This window comes from Oreochromis niloticus, linkage group LG7 (genome assembly GCF_001858045.2).
Source record: "Oreochromis niloticus isolate F11D_XX linkage group LG7, O_niloticus_UMD_NMBU, whole genome shotgun sequence".
NCBI classification, from domain to species: domain Eukaryota; kingdom Metazoa; phylum Chordata; class Actinopteri; order Cichliformes; family Cichlidae; genus Oreochromis; species Oreochromis niloticus.
This window is the reverse complement of record NC_031972.2, coordinates 20,136,620-20,163,234: the sequence shown is the minus strand read 5'-3', so window position 1 is coordinate 20,163,234 and position 26,615 is coordinate 20,136,620. Positions and strand designations below refer to the sequence as shown.

At 36.8% G+C, this 26,615-nt stretch overlaps 1 protein-coding gene across 7 annotated transcripts in view; it reads left to right on the top strand.

Moving 5' to 3' along the window:
- The window catches only part of znf618 (zinc finger protein 618), a 44,500-nt gene that overhangs the window by 3,442 nt on the left and 14,443 nt on the right, over positions 1-26,615 (top strand). For 4 of the 7 annotated variants that reach the window (XM_025908669.1, XM_025908668.1, XM_019361048.2 and 1 more), the window contains exons 3-10: positions 6,669-6,987; positions 9,036-9,113; positions 10,732-10,776; positions 23,905-23,994; positions 24,988-25,068; positions 25,805-25,894; positions 26,242-26,331; positions 26,511-26,600. In XM_025908669.1, coding sequence (XP_025764454.1) covers positions 6,696-6,987; positions 9,036-9,113; positions 10,732-10,776; positions 23,905-23,994; positions 24,988-25,068; positions 25,805-25,894; positions 26,242-26,331; positions 26,511-26,600 — 856 coding nt within the window. In that variant the 5' untranslated portion in view covers positions 6,669-6,695. The remainder of the gene's footprint in view (positions 1-6,668; positions 6,988-9,035; positions 9,114-10,731; positions 10,777-23,904; positions 23,995-24,987; positions 25,069-25,804; positions 25,895-26,241; positions 26,332-26,510; positions 26,601-26,615) is intronic. The other 3 variants (XM_025908670.1, XM_025908671.1, XM_019361050.2) reach the window with 3 other exon arrangements.

The following is a 26,615-nucleotide window of genomic DNA, read 5'->3' as shown; positions in this document are numbered from 1 at the left end:
TATTTTTAATCCCTCCAGAGTGGAAACATTTTCATAGGCCTTACACAAATTTGTATTTTATATTTGGAATCTCTCTTCCAGTCTGCTTAACATGCAGAGCAGAATGATTTTTGCCAAAAAAAAGGCAAGGTATAATTCAAAGAAAATCTCCCTAGTTTTGAAGCACAAGATTTGTTTGCTTTAACCAAGCACAGTGATTGATTTGCTACATTGCTGTGCAGAGGCAGATACTGTACTGCCCAAATATAGGCCAATTATTTTAAGTACCTCATCTAAGTAGTGAATTCTGAACAGAGGTATGTCCTAGAGATGTTTTCCTTCTGTGCCTAACCTTGTTTTTTTTGTAGCCCTAGATGAATGTAGTATGGTGATAGAATGGTTAATCTCTATTCGTTGACATTTTAAAAACAAATCTGAGGCAAATCACAATGCTAAAGCTAGTTTAATAAATTTACATAAATCACAAAACAGGGCATCCATTTTTACTTAACCTGTCTGTTGCACCAGTGCTTTAGTTTTATTTTTTATTTTTTGATATCCAAATGGATTTTGATCATTTCTGCAACTGATCTATTTGCCTTTCAGTCCAGTTGGTTTAGTTGGTGCTTTGTCTGTGTGAAACATCACCGAAATGTGCATCTGGTTTAGATTTTGTCCTGCCCATGTGTCTGTAAGTTACAGTATATCAGAAGCCTCAGACGATGAAACTCAGAAACATAAGGCCAGATGGCTAATTTTGCATATTGACTTTTAATTAGAAGAAAACATGCCACAACAGGCATTTTATATATTCAGGGTTTGCATTAAAAATGCTGCACAGGAAATATTACATGCATGACTGAGGGATTGATCTAATAATAGATGTGTACTTGCCATCGATTCATTTGATTGCAGATGACAAGTCGGTTACATTTAATTTCACAATCTTTATTTTAGCTGACCACATCTTAATTTCCACCACAGCAGGGTAAACCAATCTCAGTCAACAGGCAGTCAGTATTCAACTCAGTAAAGAAAAAAAAAAAGACACTTTTGTTATAAAATTAAAAATGATGTCAATCAGCAAGACTTGAATTTTTTTTTATTTTTTTTTTTGTTAGCCGTTAAATTACTTTGAACAAACCGTGCCAACAGACTTCCCTTGAAAGTGTGCTTTCCACAAGTCCCTGACAATAAAGCTACAAATGCAGCCCGCTTAGCTGGTTGTAATGGCATTAGTTTTTAGATAGACTCATGTAGGTATCAAGCTTAGGGGTTATGGGGCTTCTAAAAGCCGCCTAACTCAATCTATAAAGTAATTAGTTAGGGATGTATCCAGTTAGTTTACTAGATGATAAATATGGCTCCCCTCTCTAGTAAGCAACAGAAATAGTAGCTGGTTGAACATAATAACAATTTAGATTTTATTAAATGCCAGTTAACTATTAGCTCTATGATCTTATGCAGCCACCCACTGTTAGAAAGGCCTGCAACAAACATTATACATAATCAATGTTTGGATAGTATGTGAACTTGTACATTAACTTGTGCTTAATTTTGACTGTTTTGGGAGTTTTTTTTTTTTCTTTCTCTTTGGAATTGTTGATTCGTCTATCCATTCATATAATGAATTTAGTAGTTTTCAAACCTCTTCATCTGTTGCATATTTGATTGTGTTGTAAAATGAATTTTAATACGTTAAAATGATTTATAAAAAGAAGCTAAACTGAAATATTTCTGAGAAGAAATCATAGCATTATGTCAGTAGCCTGTTTGGCAGCATTTAGTTTTCTTCACTGCGTCTCTCCATTTTCACACAGTCGGAGGAGAGAAGTCTGTGTGAATCTGGCCTTTGAATAGGGTTACTTGAAAGAGACCTATTCTGAACTCATCCAAGAGTTTGAATTTCTTTCACATTTATTTTTGTGCTCACCAGAATCATTTAGTTTTTAGGTTTTCTGTCCGTCTCATTCTTGTGGACACAAAATCTTGAGGAACAGTTTCTTCAAACTGGGCAGAAACAGTCACTTGAACTAAAGGATGACTTGATGAAATTTTGGTAGCCAAAGGTCAAGGTTACTTTCGTGTCACATCCATTCCATTCTCGTGAATAGACAATAGAAATAATGTCTAAAAGGAATTTCATTTCATCTGGTCCAAATGCCTACTTGGACTCAAGGAATGACTGATTTACAATTTAATGGCCAGAAAAGATCAATATCACTGATCTTAGAACAGAAGTGAAGAATTCATACATTAGTGCCGACAAAATTTCACATTAATGCCTAATGCGATAAAATAATGAGATAAATCTTTATATCTAAAAGGTCAGTTGTCAAGTCTGGACATGGTTGGAAAACACACTTTGTATCCCTCTGACAACAAGTCAACCACCAGGCAGTAATTGTAGCTTCCTCTCGTGCTTCTTTTAAATGCCATTTGGCAAACTGGGCTGTCATAGACCATTTTATTTCTGGGTGGCTGTACCTCACCATATAGCTGTGATTGATGTGCTGCTGACATGGTTGTCCTTCCTGAAGGTTATCCCATCTCTGCAGATGACGTTTGAAGCTGTGTAAAAATGACCTTTTCCAGCTTTCACTTTGACTGGTCTTCAGCTTCAGCAGGAGTCCTTGTGATTCTCCACATCTTACATTTCAGATGCTACTGTAACTCTACTGTACTGTTTTCTGGACTTTGTGGATTTGAAGGCTTGGTTTTTGTCCTGATAGTGTAAAATGTGGGACCTTCATGTTAAAAGGGTATTTTTCCTCTCCACTGTGGCCAAGCACTTGGTGAAAGGCAGTTGATGTTAAATACATATGTTGTGACTTGGAAGAATATAAACTGAACAGAAAATAAATTCTGTCACCACCATTTGTGTAGGTTTTAACTTTATCCAGCCAATGAAGTTTTTCAAAGAAAGGCTAAACATTTTTCTCTTATTACTTATAATAAGGAACTTATTTCCCTTTAAAGAAAAATTCATTAAATAATAACCAGAAAATTATATTTCTTTGAAAATGGAGTGTTTGTTGAACCTTCTGGCATATATTTGTTACATTAATTAAATATTAATTTGCATATATGAGTGTCATATTTGCATTTTGTTTTTGGAATTTATTGCTTAAAGATGCGTTGTGCAATTTATTTTGATTTTTCCGGGGGAAAGACATTATTCTGATGATGTAGGAAGTCTCAAAAACTCACAAAAGCTCATGTATCAAATGTGATGCCAACAGTACAGCAGGGACGATACAAGACAGCTAAATACCCAGTGCCCTGTCATTAGCATCCCTGCAATCTGCCCACCGACAAAACAGCATGTCAGGGAAATAAACTTATAGTTAACAAAATATAGATGTCCGTGTTATGCTTCTGTGGCTTAAGAAGCTACTATTGTGCCCTCGACGTAAGTAATTGTCCTGACTTTCCACTGGTCCCTGACATCCACTTGCTAAAAATATTTTAGTTACTGCCCATTTCAAATTTCCATGCAATGTAAAGGGGGATTGCTTTGATTTGGTCATACCATAGCATGTCCATTTATTTATTTATTTATTTATTTATTTTTCTTTCTGACCTCTTCCTCTGTGCTTTTCTAGTATGCTATGGGTCATTATCCTCTTGTTAGGTTCACTTCTGTTTCATCTTTAACTCTTGCACAGATGGCCTTACTTTTCTTTTAAGGTGTAGCCCATACTTGAATTAATAACTGCATGTTGCCCTGTCCCAAAACAGGAAAGCATTTCCAAACCATAATATTTTCACTATTATGCTGTACAGTTGCTATATTGTTCGTCTCCTGAAGAACCAGCTGTTTTTTGTCTGTCCCAAAATGTTTCGTGTTACTGTAAAACTGTTTGATTCGTCTGTCTGTACTTCTAAACAAATCATCCTTCCTAATAATCGGTAGGTTTCCCACCAAAGCAGCTTTGATTTTGATGCATAGATTTTACCCAGATCTCTGAAGGTGTTCTGTAGAACAGCAGATCTCTTATTTCCTCTATTTGTCAGTTGGGTTTTCCATAGATTAGCATACCTCACATTTGCTCAGTCACATTGAGATCTGGGAACTTTGGGTCAAAGTCAAAAACCACAACTCTTTGTCATCCTAGAACAGTTCCTGGACGTGTTTTGCTGTGTGAGAATGATCATAGTCATGATAAGTGAGGCCTGAGCAATTAGGGTGTTCTGAATATAGATGGTATGTGTCAAAGTAACATTGACAGGACACTACCTCTGGTTTACCTTCTTCCTGTAGTTCCTCAGATTAATGTTACTCAAACACCAAAATGTCAAAATGGTGAAAATGTAATTCGCCTGATTCGGCCACCTTCTTTCATTGCTCTGGGGATCGGTTCTGGGAATCACATGCCTCTTAAAGGTGCTTTTTGTGGTTCACATGATGTCTCCCGACTGCTCTTTAGCTATGCAGTCCTATATGCAACACCTTCTGAAACCTTTCAGTCAGAACAATATTTTTAGCAGCTTCTGCTGTTGTATCTCATATTTTGAATGAAACTACAGTGGTCAGCCATTTTAGAAATTCACACACGGCTTGGCTCTTCTGAATGTTCTGAGTTTCTTATGCTTGTAGAATTAATATAGACATTAATATATGTGCTGATGGACTGAATAAATTTTACTGGCCAGTCTTGGAAAAATTTGAGTTGTTTGAAGTTTCTCACAGAGGCATTAGTAAATTAAATCCAGATTTGAATGCGCCCACAAATTTGCTTTGTATAAATGCCTTAGAAAGCTCTGTAGCTCTTGACATCACACCACACGGTTCACTAACAAAGAGGACCACCAGACTCTGGAAGGTCCCATTGTGACTTCCTCTACACATTAACTTTCATGTGGCTCTTGGTTTTTGTTGTTTATTGCCACAGTCCCTTTAGCTGTTGGGAGTGTTGTCAAATAAATTCCTTTCATATAGTGTGTCTACAGCTGTTTTTTGAAAGCTTAAATTTTTTGATGGCATGACACGACACACTTAAGTAGCAAAGATACCACCAGATCCCATAAGGTCAGCCTTTTGGCTTCCTATAGAGGTTCTAATAATTTGCTGTGAGGCACCAGCCCTAATCACCTGGCTTGTTAGATCATGTCCTAATTTTATATACAGTCTGTGTAGAGTATAGACAACAACTTGCAGAGACAGAAATTGTTCTTTTCAATGCTGCTAGTCTGTACCGATAGGCATATATCATTTTTTTGTTTTTTTTAAACTCTTGCTTATTGTGAATTGATGTATTTTTGGTGTAGACTTTTGAATTTTAACATACAGAATAAATTAATGAAGTGGTAAATTAACCAGTATTTAGTCTACAAATGCTCTATATATGGCTTACACTTGGCTAATGTGCGTTTTGCTGCTGATTTTGTCCACGGCATTACATGGCTTTACTTTCTGTGTCAGTGGGTGCTCCTGTCGTCGTGGGGGCGTTCCTACTTCTGTCTATTGTAAGTAACATATTAACTGTACTGTAGATCAGAGCCTTATACAGCCCCACTTTACAAGAAACTGAACTATTCCCAACTGAGTGAAAGCAATCTTCCCAGTTTAATAGTAAGACTTGGAAAAAATTTGAAAGAAATGCGTAAAATGGGTTTACTACGATTCCTGAAAGTTGCAGAACCTCACTGCTGACAAACATGAAAACTTTAACCATAACATAATAAAATGATCTTTTGTTGTTGACCTGTATTATCTGCCCCTAACAAGTATTTAAATAATTAAACCAAAAAGCTATATTTAAGTTTGTTATACAAATCCAGCTTGTTTTATATAAAGATTGTAGGATATCGACAGAACAAGTGAGCTCAAGGGTAATCTTATAGTTTGATAATGGGACTGATTATTTACTCATTTATTAATTAAATGATGGTTGATGGTTTACTATCTGAACTGCAAACCTCAAATGTTTTCTTGCCGGTTCATAGGTCTGTTTGCTGAAGCTTGTCAGTAGTGTGTCATTTCCAAAGAAAGGTGTATTTCATCTATGAAAAGGCTTGTTGTTGCTGCATCGGTGTGCTATTATTAGAAGACCAATTTTCCCTCTTTCCATAATATCACTCATCCTGGCATAACTCTGTTTTGCTTGGTTGCATTTGGAGCACATTCTCTTGACAAGGCCTTTTATGGCGATGTGCTGAAGTGGCAAGTTGTGCAATTTAGATATTTTTGAAATTAGAGCATTTCAGTGCCACAAGGCTGCAGAATTTATGCCTTCAAAGGTCACTTATGATCAGTTAAGCCACTTTGTGTTAAAATGGACTGTTTTCCATTCTTAAAATTTCACTGCCACTGAAATATTATCTGTAATGTCTCCTATACCCTTGAGTTAATGCAGCTCTTGACTGTTTTTAGAAAATGAGTGGTTTTCATAGTTTGGGTCTTCTTTTTTTTTTTTTGAGTTGTGTATTTGCCAAATGTGATTTATTTTTGGGGAGATTTTTCTTCTACGCTTAATCGAATAAAATCTGACATCCAGACAGCTTTTTTGTTTTATATTGAGTATGTTGCCATGGTTTCTTTAAAACAACACATTTAAGCTGAACCTGGCTGAGCTGGTGTCATGCTTTGATACTATATACTGGGCTTAAGGTCGTACCACAATAAGGCGTGTATATTCCTTTGGGGCAGTAAATTCTTTGTCTCTCTGTTTCTGTTCCTCATACAGAAACACAGGCTCAGAGGAGGTGGAGTCATGAGTGCACAAGAGTCACCCAATCCTGGAAAGGAGCAGGCAGAGGGTGGGAGCGCAGCCACAGATGCCCCAGCGAAGAAGACTACTAGTTCACCACCTGTCACCGTAAAGAAGGAGCCTGGGACGTCAGAGACGAGCAACGGGAAAGTCAGTGATCCCAATCCTGCTGAGATCTGTGTTGTCATTGGAGGAAATGGGGGAGCAAGTGGCGGTGGATCCCGTCGAGCTCAGTCCGAGGGTATGTTTGCCCTTGGTACTCCTCCTCCAACGAAGAGCACAGACTCATGCATAGGTGTGTGAATGTACATGTGGACATGTCTGTGCATTTGGTGACAGCAGTCTTATCTGGTGTCTCATGACCCTGACGTTACTTCGTGGCTGTTGAAAACAGCAAAAAATGACATAAAAAAAATAATAAAAAAAAATCAACATCTGTCTCACATTTTATAAACCCTTTACTGGTTAATCAAGGTTATTCACAAATGGCCCCTAAGAAATCATTGACTGGTGTTGTAGACGTTATAAGTAAGTAATTTCTTTGACCTCCATATATTGAGGTGGTAAAGGTAGATAGTGCCATAACTGCTCAGATAACACCACTTTACATGCATAACTATTGTACAAGGGAAGTACAATAGCTATATATGAACAAGGGAAATTCTACAAGACAACAAAAAGAGGTAGTCTGAGTTTTGTTTAGGGTTGCCTTTCATACTTTTGTAAACTTTTGTAAACTGGAAATAGTCACATGATGATTGTTGTGATTGTTAGTCTTACAACAACTGGCAACTTTTTGGAAGAATATTAAGGATTTCAAAATAAGACGTTGGAATTCAGTGACACAACAAACTAGAGATGTATAAATTTACTTGAGTTAAAGTTAACACCTCTTAAATCTGTCAGTTCCAGCTAGCTCACCTATATTGAAGATTTAACCTTTTTTTTTTTTTTTTTTTTTTTTTTTCTTCTTCATCCTGATGTTTTTGTGTATTCTTGCTAACAGACAAATGGCACTGAAAATAAATCTCCACCTTTAGCCGAGGGATAAAATGCATGGTTAGTCGGCATGTACAGATGTTGTGACTGTCAAACATTTAATTGAAACATAATCGCACTTTCAGGGTGTACCTGAGCATGGAGCATTTTGATGAAGCAAATAAATGGGTAGAAATTAAAGATGGCTAGTTTAAAGTGAAGGAGGATGCATTTAAATGCACCCTTCTTCGCTAGCCCTAATATCAGTCTTTGCTGAAATTTGTATTCATATATAGGCAGAAGGAGGTAAAAGACCACACTAAATTTGATGTATGATAAATCTAAATTCAGAGAATGTTAAAATTTGTTTGGATTTTTAGGAGAATATTCAAGAAGGAAAAAAGGAGGCAAAAGAAAATATTAGGTGGTGGAGAAGACGACCATACGTTAGGTTGGCCTGTGTGACTAAGGTCCATCAGGAACTCCCTGGCAACTTCTGGTCTCTAGAGAAAATGTATATTTGTACCTTTTGAAATGTATTTGTTATAGTTATAAGGCACAATTTGTACTTGAGAGGTGAACAGTATTTGTTTCTGGTTTTTGTCGTGCTTTTAACAGTTTCATAACAAGTCCACGAGTAGTTGGCACGTTTATGCAAGTCATTGTTTTCCATGCATAGTATGGCCAACCCCAGCAATCTGTTAGCAACCAATTACGAGGTTTTAGGTGCAGCACCATGTACTGCTGTGGCCAATTTTATCTAGAGAGTGCCTGCAAAACTCTAGCAACCACTTGCCAGGTGTTTTGGGACTTCCCAACCACCTACCAGTCTCTAGACCTGTGTAACTACAGGCTTATGTAGTTTTCACGTCAAAAGACAGCAACCACTTGCTGATTGGTCTACCAGTGGTGGCCAGAGGGGTCCCCAACTGGTTACTGTGTTAGGTTGACTACAGGGTTACGTAGAATTACACGAAAAAGTTTTCCACATTGATTACTTATAAAATTTGATCGGATCTTTATTTAAATCAGTTATCAGTTCTACTCCACTCCCTCCATTTGTAGAAAACCCAATTGTAAGTAGCTTCTACAGAGGTTATTGGTACAGGAAAGGGGGATTAATTTTGTCCTACTTGGACTGTAAGTCATTTTCAATGTGTTTTAATACAGACATGAAAACTACAATTGTTAGTGTGTTATTAGTCATTCTATAAATATTACTTGGATGAAGGCCAGACCGTATTTCAATTCAGAAATCCGGGGAAATCCCATATGGTTCTCAACTTTTTCTTACAAGCCTATATATGTGACCCTGATAGGAATCACTTTATTTTTTCTGACACTCTGTTCTGAATTTTCTTGCAGGTTCATATGTATGTGGGGTATGCGGGAAAAAGTACAAGTATTACAACTGCTTTCAGACACATGTCAGGGCGCACAGAGGTAAGAAGCTGCTATTTATTAAAAAATGTATTTGGTCCTTTATGTAAAACCAAATAACTGATTGCTGCACTTTTGCTTTTAAGAATATAGTCCAAAGAGTATTCACTTCCTCAGCAAGAGGCGCGCATGCCCTGCTTTGACTGGGAATTGTTTTAGAATTGATTGTGTAAGTCAGTTATTTTTAGAGCCTGACCAGCGTATTGGCGGGGCTAATATGGTGAATATATTATATTGCCCAATAAATGGAAATGAAGTCAGTAAAGAAAAGATGGAAGAAATGTCCCTCAGCTGTGATATGACTGTTGATGTTGCCTAGTTTGTCCACGAGAAGGTACTCTTCAACTCCCATGTTAGGAAAACGTGTTTGTTCTTGTTTCTGATGTTCCAGTCAGCTCATCTGAGCCGCGAGATATTAAAATATGATTTTTTTATATTTTTTTTTAACTCTATTTTTGTCTTAGTAAGGACTCAACTAACTGTGAATAACAAATGTAGGGGTCTAAAATGTGTCTGAAAAATTCTCCAATACATTTTAAGTTTTTGGGTTTTGGTATTGGTGTCGATTTCAAAAAATTCTGTATTTTACGCTGTTGGCACACAAATCAACACAACAACCAGGCTAATCTGAGCAGAGTTGGGCAGAGGGTGTGTAAGTAATTCACAACTAGGGCTGTTCGATATAACGATATATATCGGATGACGATAGAAAAACGTCTATCGTTTCATTTTACGCTATCGTTTGTTTCGTGGTGTCGCAAAATAAACTGTTTACGGCAATATTTTTTCATCATTTTGATGGTCACTGTAGTGGCTATATTAATTTCCTAAAGTTCTCTCTTTCTCTTATATTTAATATAACCACACTACGGAAGGACAAGCGCTTGTTTTTTATGCGTTTTCGTTAGCAACAACAACGGTAAAACCACGGCGTGTCCGCTTGTTTATTTTCCACATAAACCTTTCACAATAAAGCTCAAGATCCTGTTGAGGCTTTTCAAAATAAAACGAGTCACGTGAAAGATGCAGAGTATTAACGGATGAGAAGCAAAAAAGAGCCGCCAGGTGCTAAAAAATAAACCTTAGACTCAAACGTTAGAACAGGCTTTTCCCCGCAGCACGCCGTGTAATAAATACAAAGAAAACGGCGGCCGTTACAACTTACGTCTAAAAATATATCGTTTCATGCATCAGTTAAAACACTGGACTCCAGGTACGCGACGCCCAGCTGGAAACACTTCACGCAAGTCGAGATGCCCGACATTCACAGAATTTACAGGAACTGTTACATTTTTGTAATTTATATCGTTATATCGACGATAGATGTTTTAATATCGGGATATGAGATTTTGGTCATATCGCACAGCCCTATTCACAACTTGTTCTGACAATAAAACAAGATTATTTTTAAACTGTGATATATGCAGGTTTTCAATCACCAAATTTTGGCGTCAGTCTTGAGATTTCCATGTCTTTGAGGCTGTAGATATCTTAAATTGGAGCCCAGGTTGGAAGCACAGAGCACACATTAGCAGCATTTTTTTTTTCTCATGGAGCTGCAATTATTTATTTATTTATTTATTTATTTATTTTTTAAATTGATGTGTTTGTCTGTTTGTAGAATCAGAGACCATGGTTGCAGATGGTCTACCCCAAACACCCAACAGTGAGTATACTTCTGCACCACCTGCTTGTTACACTTTTTTTTTTTTCTCTCTCTCTCTCTCTCTCTCTCTCTCTCTCTCTCTCTCTCTCTCTCTCTCGATAGGGCTACCTAAGATGTTTTTGACCCTCATTTTCTGACACCACCACTTCCATTTAGCAGAGAAACATGAAAATGTAAAACTGAAGACTAGCCTGAATTTAGTATGGTTTTACTCTTCGAGTGGCGGTATATAACAGCCACCAGGACCTGCGTTTACTAGGCGTTCCAACATCACAGAAAAGTTTGATTAGGGCTAAAAATACTCATACCTCAGAGTAATACTTGAGTTATTTATAAATCTTCCTACACACACTTGGCATTCATTACATGAACGTGCACATCACTTTAGAGGTAAGGTATAAATATGGCAGAAGGGGGAAAAAAAAAAAAGAACAGTCTTTATGCACATAGATCATAAGTTTTTTCTTTGTTTGTTGTTTTTAAAAAAAAAAAAAAAAAAAAAAAGCTGTATGAAGAGTATGAACACAGTGGAACTAAGGTCTGTGACACTGTTAATAAGTAGGCCAGTGAGGCTTCTAGGCAAAGGAGTTGCTATTAGATTAAATTCTTAAGAGGATGAAACATGCTGTAAAGCATTTTGGTTGATGCCGCAGATTTAGACTTTAAACTTGATAATGACTGGCATATCAATTTAAAAGTGCATTTTTAAATATAGATTTCTTTCTATGAGCAGTGTTGGTGGCCCCAAAAGAAATTGGCAGGAGCCGATGGTAAAAATAAATGATGTTTAATGATACATACAGAGTGGTTCCCTTAGAATAGGAAAATAGATTCACATATCAGTGATTGAAAGAAGTTAGTGTTTTGACAGCACAGTGAAGGTGTGGCATTATTATGACTTAAAGTCTATTTAACAACAAATTCACAGTAGTTTGTGGAAAACAAAACCAGGCCAGCTTAGAAGTCTGGATTTCCTGTAAGTGTGCTTTGCAGAAATGCCCTGTATTGAACAAATGTTTGCACAAGAGTATTTTAATAAGCAAAAGACAACACAGGCTGTAGGACTGCGGAGGAGTTGTTGATGTTTAAGAATATTTCAGGAAAATTGCTAGAACAAACTTTGCATAGTTCTGATTAAATGGTGTTCAGCCAAAAGCCACCCTGTGCTTAAAAAAACAACATGCAGAGTTTGGTGGGGGTGTGTTGCCTCAGATACTGAAGAGACACTAAAATAACATTTACAAGGTCTAGTTTTAATAAGATGGTTTTAAATACTCTGATTCCCAAAAATGCAGACTTGTGCTATGAGTCATAACAATAAAAATAAAATCCAATTTCCAAAAATTTGTAAATAAATTTAAAAAAAAGTGATTGATGATTTGGAAATAATTAAAATATTATCTTTATTTGAAAATTGGGGACAGATTAGTGATCAAATTGTTAAAAAAAAATAAATCATACCGACAACAAAAACAGAAATATTTTAGAAATCAGTGTAAAAATTGTGTTAAGCTAAAAATTATATTTTTATGTATTAGACAAACAATAAATTAAAACAACTAAACAGCCCCTGTTCACATAACGAAAAAAACTTCATATTTGTTGAATTCTTGCATTCCATTGCATCTTGGCATTGTTTTTATGTACTTATGTTCATTCTCTTTTTTTTTTTATTATTTTATTTTTTTTTTAAGTTGACTTCCAAATAGTTTCTAGCTTTTCCCAGATATTTGCTTTGGATGAAATGCTTGTGAAATCTATCTTCGAATTTACTAAATTCCAAGTCTGTTCTATAGATTTTAGTCTGGTCGTCGAGAACTTCAAATTCCCTTTAATTGGTCAGATAGTCTCTGCACAGTTTTGACGTATGCTGGAGGTTTTTTTTATTTTAATGAAATGAACCGATGACCAATAACTTTTAGTCCAGATGGGATTCCATGATGCATCAAGATTTTGTGTAGACCTTCTCATTCATGGCTGCTGACTTGGAGTAATTTGCCAGAAATATCCAGATGGAACCACATATTATAATGGAATCTCACTGCGGGTGCTTTGCATCTAGCATCATAAAGTTCTCAGACTCTGTGCAGACATTAACAGTCTGCAGAGAGTCAAATTTGGACTTGCCGGTCCAGAATACCTTCGGTCTTACAGTCATTTAGAGTCCGGTTTTTGTGCTCTCTGGCAGATGTTTCTGAGTGTTTGCAGATTTCACATAATGGCTTCTTAGAAGGTATTCTTCCCTTTAAGACAGGGGTGTCAAATGTACGCCCTGCGAGCCACATCCAGCCCACGATACAATTATATCTGGTCTGCAAGATCATTATATATGTCAATTAATGGCCCGTCGATATGTGCGAGCTAAGTCTTCAGCCCTGCTGAGAATCCGTACAGGCACGGATTTATTTTAATGGGCACACCATGCGGCCAATCATGTGCAAACACAGATTGGGATCATACCATTATGTGAAAGAAGAATGAGAGGCAGATGTTCCGAAGATGGCAAGTAAACTGGTACAGGCCAGGTACACAGAGAGATGGGGGAGCTGGATTTAAATGCAAGCATGTTGGAGAAAAGGTGAAAAAATGAGGAAAAATGTAAACTGAGCACCATCTGGCCTCATTTCAGTGATACACATTGATACCTGAATGTGTGCTTGAAGCCATTTATAATCATTAACTTGTTTGATTCACTGCTTACCACAAACGAGCACAAGCATAGTTTTTGGACTTTTAACTGTATTTTCACAAGTTAAACAGCTTATTCTACTGATAAAAACCTCCCCTATGGCCATTTATACTACACAAAGTAATTAAGAAATAAACAATTAACCTGTTGAACCCCAATGCCCCTGGTACTGGAGGCAAGCGAAAACATCTGGTTTAATGGGATGTACCGTCAGATCTGTTATTTAAATATAGACCCGTGTGGTGTCCACAGAAACGTTGAAATCTCAGCTGGAAAGCCCCCAAAACCATTTCAATAATGTCCAACAGATAAAACGGTAAACGATTAAAGAGCAGGTAAACAGATTCTGCAAAAAGATGTTAACACAAAGCACGGATCCCTCTGTTCATCCGACAACACGGAGATGGCCTCTCACAGATTCCAAAACTGCAGATTTTGTCACTGTGACCAAAATTCATACTAACCACCAGCACAAAAACACATTTAGAGTTAACTTCGCTGTCTTGCTTGCATGATGAAATCGCACTTCCTGCACAGTTCTCTTGCTCTGTGTACTTGGAAACCAGTTTCCCATTTAAAAAAAAAAAAATCAATTTTCTGCCTTATTCATTCACTTATTACATAGAAGAAACTTCTGGGTTTTTTCTATGTTTCACTTTCTATAGATATTTCAGGTTGTTTTTTTTGTACGACTACAGTTTTAAAAACTAGAAAGTCTGGACAATGCAGATAGAATAGTTGTGCTGACAGATTTCTTTCTTTGTCACAGCAGCTTTTTCTTCATTGTGTAGAAAAACGGTTAAATATGTAACTTATTTACACTTACAGAAAGTAGAGTTTCACTGGTCTGGCCCGCTTAAGATTAAAGTGGGCTGTATGTGGCCTGCAATGTAAAACAAGTTTGACGCCCCTGCTTTAAGACTTATTCGTTCAGTACTCTACCAGTGTTCATTCTTGAGACCTTCTCAGACTCTGATCTAGAAGCATTTATCTCTGCCTAAAGATCATCAGTGTCCGTCCTTCTGTCTGTAGTACTTTAAATCTAGAGAGTCCTGAGATGTGCTTCAGTCAACTTTCATTTTCTGCCTCTTCCTTGGAACATTTTGTAAGTATCGGTCTCTGTAATCAACTCCAAAGAATACTTGACTGCACTGTGAGAACACTTCGTCTCACCCCGTTTGTCTTAAAGACCATCCAGCATCACAGAGTGCTTAAATGCGGACTCTTTCCTTTTTCAGTGAGTTCTTGATGTTTGTACTATTCTGAGCAGCAGTGAGGAATTTCAAACTGAATTCGTGTTTTTACTCCCTAAATTTAAGCTGGCACACTGGACTTCTCTGAGAAGTCAGGAATTAATCAAGCATAACACTCAACCACAATTTTTTTTTTTTTTTTTTTTTTTTTCTCTGCTCATGAATATAAGTACATGACTATAATTTGGCATCTTAATAAAAAAAAATAATAATATACTCTGTTTTTTAAATGGGGTCATTTTGATTCAAGCACTATGTGGAAAAAAATAATGATAGGGTGGCCTTTTTGCTGTTGGTGTGCATTGCCTACTTTTAAAAAAGAGAAGGCAACAGTATTTCTGGATTAACAAGATCCAGACATACTGTTGCCTTCTCTGTGGATTTGTGAATGCAAAAACCAACAGTGATTAGAGTGGTTTTGAGTAGTGCAAACCCATGAACCCATGCAGTAAGTTGCACTGCAGAATGTGTGTTTTGCTATTTTTGTGTTGGTTTTTGACCCTTTCCCTCCTTTAAAGAGGATTTTTATTTTATTTTTTTTTCCAGATTCTCTAAGTATTTTGACATTATGTACCATAACTGGAAAAATTCCCAAATTATTTTCAGTTTAACATACAGAGACTTTCTTAACTTGCTGGTTTGACAACACTATTTCAAAGAGTAGAAATAAGGAAAGGGAGTCTTCTGCTTATATTAAGTGGTGCTATTTCTATAACCAGTCATGTAACAAATAACAATAAATTCCTAGTAAATTCTTCGTGTTATGGTTACACAACTATCTTTTGATGCCATTGCTTGCACAACACATTGCTTGCAATAAATTTAAAGTGTGCATACTCTTGAACATAACTGAGTACTCCTTGTGCAACATGTCTTAAATTCCACATGATTCCATATCACTTTTTGATCACTTCTAATTTCAACAGAAATGTATTTACTGTTTAAAAAAAACAGGTGGGATTTACTATATTAAAAATATGCGATCCAAAGTAGCAAGCAAGATTTGCATCTGTTATTTTCTTCCCTCCAATACTTCATACATTCTGCAGCCATTTCATTAGGTACACATTGCTTGTACAGGTTTGGACACCCTTTTACAGAAGTGCCTTAATTCTTGACACAGATTCGGCGACATTGTCATTATAGCATCACACAGTTGCTGCAGATTTCTTGGCTACAGATCCAAGATAAGAAACTAACGTTCCACCACATCACAGAGGTCGTCTATTAGATTTAGATGTGGTGACTGTGAAGGCCATTGAGTACAGTGGACTCAGGTTCAAGAAACCAGTTTGAGATATGTGAAATATGAGATGTTATTGGTAGCGTGTGTGTGTCATTCTGTCTGTAAACATGAAGTTTTGAATTGATTCTGATAAATTGTAAGAGTGTGGAGTGGGCTCATGTTAACATTAAACTTTACAATTTGTCTTTCTTCACCCAAGTTCTTCAAGGTCAACTGACTGAAAATTGACAAAAAGCCTTATCTTAGAAACTATGATTTATACAAGTTTGGTGTGTATTGTCAACATATAGAAAATACTATATAAACATGACATTTGACCTCTAACCTCTCCCTTCATATCCACTGAGAGAACTGCTGCTTTCTGGATAGTTTCCCTTCTTTGTAAACTTTTGATGGTTGAGTGGGAAAACCCCAGCGGATCAGCAGTTTCTGAAGTGTCAAATCAGCCGTTCTAGCACCAATAACTGTACCGCATCAAAATGATTTAAATTACCTTTCTTCCCCATTCTGATGCATAGTTTGAACTTCAAGGCAAGGCAAGTTTATTTATATAGCACAATTCAACAACAAGGTGATTCAAAGTGCTTTACAGAGACATTAAAAACAAAAACAAATAAAAAGCATGATCTAAAATTGATTAAGACAAACAAACAAACAAAAACAAACAAACAAACAAACAAAACAGTGTTTAAAATCAAAAATGAAAACAGTAGATAAAATCAGAGCAGTAGATAAAATCAGAGCAGTAGATAAAGTCAGTAGTTAAAATGTAAATTTTGAAATTTAAGCTTAAAAGTGTGGATTTGGTGATTTATTCAAAAGCAGCTGAGAATAGGTGGGTCTTCAATCTGGATTTAAATAAACTGAGTGTGTCAGCTGATCTGAGGCTTTCTGGGAGTTTGTTCCAGAGATATGGAGCATAAAAGCTGAATGCAGCTTCTCCGTGGCTGGTTCTGACTCTGGGAACTGATAAGAAACCGGATCCAGATGACCTGAGGGATCTGGAAGGTTCATACTGGGTCAGGAGGTCACTGATGTATTTTGGTCCTAAACCATTCAGAGCTTTATAAACCAGCATCAGAACTTTAAAGTCTATCCTCTGACGGACAGGCAGCCAGTGTAAAGACCTCAGAGCTGGACTGATGTGGTCCACTTTTTTGGTCTTAGTGAGGACTCGAGCAGCAGAGTTCTGAATGAGCTGTAGTTGTCTGACTGATTTTTTAGGTAGACCTGTAAAGATGCTGTTACAGTAATCAAGCCTACTAAAGATGAATGCATGGACTAGTTTTTCCAGGTCCTGTTGAGACATCAGATCTTTTATCCTTGAAATATTCTTGAGGTGATAGTAAGCTGATTTTGTTATTGTCTTAATGTGTTTTTCTAAGTTTAGGTCTGCATCCATCACTACACCCAAATTTCGCGCCTGGTTTGTGGTTTTTAGGTGTATAGATTGAAGTTCTCTGGTGACCTGTAATCGTTTTTCTTTGGCACCAAAGACTATTACTTCAGTTTTGTTTTTGTTTAGCTGAAGAAAATTATGGCACTTATGGAACTTCAACAGACTATGTTTACATATCTAAATCTATCTAAATAGCTGAACAGATTTTTGTGCTAACGAGCAGTTGAAGGTATAGCTAATGGAGTAGTGAGTGTTCATTAACCTTTAATTTTTGATGAGACTCTATCCTCCTCGGCATGAAGGATACCAGTGCTGAACAGAGTTTTCGGGAGTTTTACCACCAGAGACCTTGGATCCAGCTGCTTGAGGGTTTGTGCTGTTCTACTTTTCCCACCCCAGAAGTGTTCTGTACTGTACTCTGCTGCTGCACTGGACACTGGAATTAACCACTATTATCTACTAAGTTTGATAGTTGGGGAACCTTTCTCTTGGGGAAATGACCAGAAGTCATAAAAAGTCCTATGAGCACTCACCTCATTGAGAGGAAAACCAGTAGCATGGACTCTTTGTGCAACACGGAGCAGATGCAGCTGTGATTCTCTAATGGTTACAGATGCAATCCAACATGTTGATGGGGGATTCTGTATATTCAATGTTACGAAAAAAATAGACCAGTTCTTAACATTGCTTACTTATTTTTATGGTGGATCCACTATCAGTGTTCTAATTTATCAAAAGGACATACAGCCATCGGATATTTTCATCTTTGTCATCATTAAAATTCAGTTCAGTTTTATTAATATAGTGCCAATTAACAAGTTTACTTTCAGTTATCTCCTATGGCTATACCTGTTGTAGCAAGGGATTGCTACAACAGGTAGCTCTGGATGTTTCCTTTAACAATTTGCACAGTATGCCTTTCCTGATGCAATCTCAAAGGAATTTGTGTCGTCTCGTGAGATCGAACCGGTGATCTTTTGCTTCTAAGGCGAATGTCACGGTCACTGATAGAAAATATTCCGCTGATGTAACCTCTGGCCAGGAGTCAGTCAGTTAGTCAGTATTTTAATGTCTATAAGCACTGATGTTGCCATTTATAAATGTCATGTGCCCAACGCCTTCACACTTCCAGCATTGTGCTTCACTGTTGAGACTTTGCATTCTCCTGTTTTCACAGCAGACGTGCTGGACCCCATCTGAGCTGAACAAATTTATCTCGCTTTCAGCTGAAAAGTATGCTCTAAATATTCTTCAGGCTTTTTTTCATGTTCTTTGTCACCAAACAGCAAGATTAATCTTTTTTAAGTAATGACCTCAGCGGTTAACGTCTAAGAAAAAAAAGCCCTTGGTTGATTCACTAGCAATGTCCTTCTCATTTTTCATGGTCTTTAACATAGAGGAAGGCTGTTGCAGCTCTGATTATTAGTGATACTGTACTGATTCTGTACCTTTTAATGCTAAAACTATGGTTTCACAGATTTGTTTTGAGCATCAGTTGTCCTGTATCCTTTTTTTTTTTTTTTTTTTTTTTTTTTTTTTTGCTTGTCTTTACTGTCTGGAACCATGGGGCAAATTTTCAGATGGACACAACCCATTAATTCTAGTAAAAAAAAAAAAAAAAAAAAAAAAAAATTTACACTCACCTGTATTTTCAAAATAGATTTTATAATCTAATATAACAATCTAATAACCAAATTTCCCCTTGTGGGACAATTAAAGGATTATTCTATTCTAATATACTGTGTAAAGTCTTGAATCACCTCTCATTTCTTTATACTTTGCTTTTAAGGAGCTATATAGGAGCAAAATCTTTTTTAATTAATTCATTTTTTTAAAGGTGTAATATGAAGAGGGGGGCCTTAACAGCCTACTGATAATAGTGTGCATCTAACTTAATAGGCAAAATCAATATTGGTTGAACACCATCTTTATCCCTTCAAGTAAACTACACTTGGTGATAATATTTAGCTGTGTTTTCAGAGATAAATTTGTCCATTTATTACCCTGGTCCATTAGGTTTTGGATCCATCTTTTATCATCCAGTCATCATTGAATTAGAATACTCAGAAACATGCTCTTCATTTTCCTTCCATTGTTTTGTAGTAAAATAAATTCCTGAATTGTGTCAAAGTGTAATGGTATCGTAAGCAGGATAATGCAAATCATCCCGTGTTCTTTGCCGGGATAAGGGTTGAAAATCTTTTTCTCCCCTGCCAGATATATTGTGATCCTAATTTGTCCTGTTTATTGAATTGCTTTTTTTATTTCACTTGGTGTTTGTGATAGGAAGAATAACCTGGTCAAGATGTTCATGTTCCTGCCTCAGCTTGGGAACTCCTATTGTCATTCACAATTGTTTTGCTCAAGAGGCTCAAAATTATGGCATACAAATTTGTTCTTTTAAAGTTGATATTAACTCTTAAATATGTCACGAGGTATGAATTTCAGTTTCTTGAGTGGACTGCAACTTGTGCTCCAGCTAGTTTTATAAGTTTTTGGAGTATTCAGCTTGTAGCCTGAGAGAGAACTACAGGTATCCAAAAACACCAAGTTTGGAGTTGACAATGAGATAAAGATGTCATCTGAAAATCAAAAAAGTTAGTGTTCTTGATTGAAATATTACTTTATTAGTCTGTTAGTAATATTAGATCATGTAGTAATAATAATAATAATATCTTGGGTCATTCCCTGACTTAGTTTGTAAGTGGATATGTTTTTAAATTCATTTAAAGACTTGTGAATGATCCCAAAGTTGTTTCCTTAAATCTCTCCAAGTGATTTCAAAACCAATAAGGGCCTATTACACAACTTTGTCTAGTCTCTCTGCAGGCTGAAAACTTTTATGTCTCCATTTATTTTTAATTTTGCCTTTGGACTGTTTTGCCGAGATGGATACTTTTTAGTGAAGGTATTTTTGTATTGCTTTCTATAAAAATTTCCAGTTCACTGAAATTCTCTGTCTCCTACTGCTTGCAGTTTGTTGTGCTCAGTCACATGCAGAGTATGATGGACATTATCCTGCTTCTGCCTTTGCCAGATAAAGCTGTTCTGCAAGAAACTTGTTATTTGAGGAAGGAGGTCTTTGGTTCTTTTGGCCATGATGTATGTTAAAAATCTTGTAATCTTGGTTCACAAAATCAAGAGGTCAGTCTTAAGGATGGGAAACCGTAAGAAAGGGGTGAAGTATGCCAAATTACACAAGAGCTGGACTGAAAATCAGTGGCAGCAGGTCTGCAGGAGTCCAGGTTTAGGTCTGGCCCATACCCTTTCCTATCATTCCCCTCACCGTCTCTCTTATCGTCCTGTCACAGTGTACTGTCCTATGGCCATTTCAGCCAGTGGTGTTGGGCTCTTGTCAATTAATGGGATTTTGTACACAGCATCAGATTTTGATCCACCATGCAATACGATCTGGAAAGCATCTGATTGGCAGTGGCTTTATTTATCACCTCACAATAATGCCAGTGCAGTAAAAGCATACCTAGATGGAAAAACGGACAGAAGAACTCTATCAGTCATAGATTGGCCTCCTCAATGCCCAGAACACAAAATTATTGAAGCAATTTGAGATCATCTTGACAGAGAATGGCTGCTTTTTGTTCCAGTGTCCAAACAAAAGCTTTCAATGTCTTTCACAAAGCCTGAAGAGATACTCTGTGAGACTACTTAAAGAAATGACAAGGTTTCTCCAAGTGAAGTTCAGATTGTGTTGGGGAATAATACCATATAGTGACTTTCAAGCTTGTTTATAGAGGAAAACAGAGTACAAATTCAATTTTTGCCCTGCTGTATTTCCATGTATTTTTACGTTTCAGTAACCTGCTACACATATTTCTATTATTTTCCAAGCAAAATATGTAGGACTGAGTGGTGCCGCAAGACTTTTGCGCAGCAGTATGTTTGTTTTTGTAAATATTTCCAGTTAATTACCTCTAAATGTTTGCTTGTTGCATTTATTTTGTCAGTACAGTGGCTTACCAGTTTACAATTCCTTTAGGATATGGAAAAAGTTGAGCCAGAGTATTAGTATTATTATTATTGTTATTACTTTTTTTTTTTTTTTTTTTTTTTATTAAGGTGTAGGTGTGAAATCAAACATGAATCAGCCTGCTTTTACTTAGCTTGCTTACTGTAGCTTAAAGAAAAGTTGCACTTGCACTGCCAGCAATGTGTCTGAAATCGGAAGCAGAAGGTCCTACACAGCTCTACTGTTCTGATTTTGTACCCCACAAACACTCACTATGTGCCATAGTGCTATATTAAGAGTTGCAGACACTGGATTGCACACCTTTTCGGATATTCAACTTTGTGTTTTATGTAGTTTGTGAGACACCTGCCAGTACTGCAGCTTTATTTTTTTCCACATTTGAATGTGGGTTTCCCCCCCCCCCCCCCCTTTTTCTTTTTACACTTGATTATATAGTGAAATTCAGAATTTATTAACAGCCCTTCTGTTTATTACATCCTTGAAGTGCCTCAGGAATTCAGCTAAGAATGCAGCTGATTGGATTAAGTTCCCCTTGAGAACGGGCTGGAGAAAATTTAGAAGTTGTCACTCTGCTGCTAAATAATAAAACATTTCACATGGGTGCGTGATGAGGGGCCGTTTGCAGGGACAACGTCAGACATGTTATTACAGAGAGACTAAACCTGAAAGAACTGGAAAATTGATTTTTGTCTTACAATTCTTTGTGCTGTGCTTTTTATGCAACAGATTGCCTTCAGACAGCAGTTGACTGCAGTGTATAGAGGCACTTCAGTTCTCACTTGTCAACAGCCACCTGGCTGAACAATGCTTTACCCTGCTTTACACTTGGAAAGAAATGTCAGTGAATCCTACATAAAGAAAGATAAAAATAACAAAGTAAGACTAAAGTAACATAGGGCTGTGCGATATGACCAAAATCTCATATCCCGATATTAAGACATCTATCGTCCGATAACGATATAAATCACAAAAATTTAACATTTTCTGTAAATTCTGTGAATGTCGGGCAGCTCGACTTGCGTGAAGTGTTTCCAGCTGGGCGTCGCGTACCTGGAGTCCAGTGTTTTAACTGATGCATGAAATGATACATTTTTAGACATAGGTTGTAACGGCCGCCATTTTCTTTGTGAGTATTTCTTACACGGCGCGCTGCGGGGAAAAGCCTGTTCTAACGTTTGAGTCTAAGGTTTATTTTTTTTAGCACCTGACGGCTCTTTTTTGCTTCTCATCCGTAAATACTCTGCATCTTTCACGTGATTCAGTTTATTTTGAAAAGTCTCAACAGGATCTTGAGCTTTATTGTGAAAGGTTTATGTGGAAAATAAACAAGCGGACACGAGGTGGTTTTACCGTCGCTGTTGCTAACGACAACGCATAAAAACAAGCGCTTGTCAGTCTGTAGTGTGGTTATGTTAAATATAAGAGAAAGAGAGAACTTTAGGAAATTAATATAGCCACTACAGTGACCATCAAAATAATGAAAAAAATATTGCCGTAAACAGTTTATTTTGCGACACCACGAAACAAACGATAGCGTAAAATGAAACGATAGACGTTTTTATATCGTCATCCGATATATATCGTTATATCAAACAGCCCTAAAGTAACATTATATTGCACATTTAAACACTTTTGAACAATACATAATAGTATGTATATAGTCACAGACTCATACGTTTCGATTAAAAAGAGATCTTCTTTTTAAATGTGTGAACTTGCTGTTAACTAACAATATATATGTAACTTTAATTTAGATTGAAAATGCAGCTTTCTATTTTCTTTGTGGGGTTATTTTCCTTTTGTTTATTTTTAGCTTTTGATATTAATGTTGTCATAAAAATATTGAGATCATTATTAACCTCTGGTCATTCCACTTAAAGGTGAAGGTTGTGTTTTTTTTGTTTTGTTTTTTTGTGGGTTGTTGTTGTTGTTGTTGTTGTTGTTGTTGTTGTTGTTGTTGTTGTTGTTGTTGTTTGTTTTTTTTTTTTTTTTTTTTTTAAGCCTCAATGAAATAACATTTTTCTAAGGTTATCAATGACATGAACTGAGAAAACTTGTGAGTTGTTGTTGGCATGGGATGACCCCTTTTCTCAGAGCTTTTCACCTGGAATTCTTCCCTCCCTGTTTGGATGCGCTGGAGTCCTATCTTATCCTGTGTACTTTAAACATTTTTGTTAATTTAACCTTGTTTGTGTTGCAAATAGACAAAAAAATAGGACCCCCGACCTTCAGTTGAAAGCAACCACGCACTTTGGAATTTGATGCGTGTTAAATCGCTCTGCGGTGCATTTCAGTTGGCTAAAATATATGCCGTGTACGTGCTTGGTCCAACGTTCAGTTTAAGCCATTCCTCTCTCTTGATCTCTGAACTTTACACAGTCCATACATGTGTTGATATCCTTTAGTTTTCCCAAGCGCGTGTGTGTGTGTGTGTGTGTGTGTGTGTGTGTGTGTGTGTTTTTTCTAGCTAGCGTTACCTGAATTTGGTAATAAATTAAACACTGTTTGTAGTGTCAGTGTTATTCATTGTTGGCTTGTTCCTTTTATCTACAGGTAGCTTCCGTTACTCCTGTGACATCTGTGGAAAGAAGTATAAATACTATAGCTGCTTTCAGGAGCATCGTGACCTGCATGCAGTTGATGGTAAGTTTTGCACAATTTTCAGTCATTCCTCATGGAAAAATCTGTACTTTCTGCAGCAACTGCAAAATCTGAGCAAACTGTCAAAGGGGACTAGATTGTTTAAAAAAATAAAATAAAAAAAAATTAAAATGAAGCTTTTTATTCAAGGACTCCAAAAAACAGGAGGGATGGCCAGTGTCTAAATGTGGTCTGCAAGTCAAGGGAATTAAGGGCCATTAAACTTTTAGAAGAATGAAAGTCAGCAGAGGCATGGCAGAATACATGTGTGTGTAAATGAGAGCAAGGCAGGTGGAAATGTGAAGATACAAGGAGCAGAGGTGAAGAGGAGAGTGCAGGCTGGGTGAAATGGGTGGAAAGAGTTACGTAAGGAAGTAAAACTGTATTTGTATAGCACCTTTCAAGATAAAAATCACAGAGCTTCACAGAAGCTTAATCATAAAAACAAAAATTAACCAAAAGCAAGTTTAAAAATGACTTTTTAGTTGTTGTTTTTTAAAATGAGACCACTGAGTCCACGGATCTCGAGCTCAAAGGGAGAATTCCAGAGTCTGGGGGCCAAAGTTACAAAAGCTCTGTCACCTTTCGTTTTCAGCCTGGATGGACAACCAGCAAGCCCTGATCACATGACCTCAGGGACCTGAGTGAGAGATGAGTGTCAGTGTGTCAGATTTGTGACAGAGGGATAGCAGCAAGAGTGAAAGGAATGATTTACAAGATGGTAGTGAGACCTGTTATGATGTATGGTTTGGAAACTGTGAACCTGACAAGAAGAGAGGAGCCCAAGCTGGAGGCGGCAGAGTTTAAGAGTGATCAAGAAGAACAGTTTAGGTTGAGCAGTTTAGAAACAAAGTTAGAGAGGTGAGGCTGAGATGGTTGGCAGGAATTGAACTCATGTGATTATTGTAGTATTACATATCTGAAAGAGCTCAAGTTTTGTGACGAGTATTGGGTGCGAAGATAATCTGCTTATTCATCTTCCTTTTCTTCTCTCAGATCCATACGAACAGGTGGTGCTACCTGTGGATGGCCTTAAAGAAGAGGAGCCAGTTGAACCCTATCAGAAAATTGGACCAAGTAAGATTGTTTGGTGTACTTTAGGTACACAGATATCAGTACACAAAATTCAGTTTGGTATGTTGATTGGTTTAGTTTGATTTTAGTTTAGCAGACAAAAAGTGCCTGATATGCAGTTATTCTTATTGTTAGAGTTGGGATAATAAAATGCTGCAGTCAGTCAAAAAAGGCTTTGAACTCCTTGTTCACAAGCGTAAAGTAAATAAAAAAATATTTTAAAATGAGTACAAAATTTTGAAAAATATTTCCTTTCTTTGTTTACTTCAACACGGAGGAATCACATTAAACCAAGGAATTTTAATACTGAGCTGAGGGTTGTGTACTGAATCATCAGGACAAATGCATCTAATAATATTGCTGCAGATGTCTGTACAGAGTGTGATTTTTGAAATCAAAATGAAGACATACCACAGCAGAATGAGATTACAAAATTCATTTTAAGGTAGCTTGGCTTTTGTGTTTCCCTGCAGAAGAAGGACGCCTGATCAGGACGATGTTGTCACTATAATCTAGTATATAGAAAGATTTTCCAGAAAGTTTTAAGTTAAAATTCAGTGACTTTTTAGGGCCTTACAATTTCAGTCTTCTGTCCAGTTAAAAGTATTGAACACAGTATATTGAAAAGGCGTTAAGTCATTGTGATACTCAGTGTTATAAAAAAAATAACACCAAGGATATAAGTTAAGTAAAGACTGGTAAGGTTTCAAAACATAAGTCCATAAGTCCTTTTTCGCAGGGGAAAAAGCACTCACCCACCTCTACAGAGACGGCGGGTTCAGCAGACAGCAGCACGTGCCCCTTAAAACACTATTGGCAGTGTTCGCAGGTGGGAATCCTGCACTTATCACTGCATTAATTACTTTTATGGGTGATAGCGTGAACCTCCATGCACAAGAGGAAAACCCCTTTGTTTCTAATCACTATTAAGGTACTGCTAATTGTAAACTGTAAAAACAACATCCAGTCAGAGTCACTGCTTCTTCCTCTTTCCACTCGATATCGACTTCTTGTTTTCTGCTTCTCTGTAGTAAAGTAAGGCATGTGCAAAAACACTATTCTTCATCTTAACTGAAGACAACTAATCCAGCAGATTTAATCTTTACTCCTTCTTATTATAACCATCGTGGATACAGAAGAGGACAAAGGTTTGTTTATGTGTTTTCTTGTTTCCAGAAACTGGGAGCTATGTTTGTGAATTCTGTGGAAAGCAGTACAAGTATTTCAACCCGTACCAGGAACATGTTGCTCTTCACACGCCAATGGGTGAGTTCATTTGTTTTCTGTGCTTTATTTACTATGATAATGAGTCATTTCTTCATTTTATTTTTGTACAGTATGAAATCTCATATGCAGCTCTAAACCTTTTTGTATGGACAGTTTCATGTATTTTGTTTCTAAAGTTGTACAATGAATGCAATCCAAGATGCTCCTTTTTCATGTAGGTTCATTTGATTTGAAGACATCACGGGTACAGGAATGTGGTAGCATGGATATGAGTAAATTTGGCCACAGCCAAACTGGAAAGATAAAAAGTAAGCATAAATTTT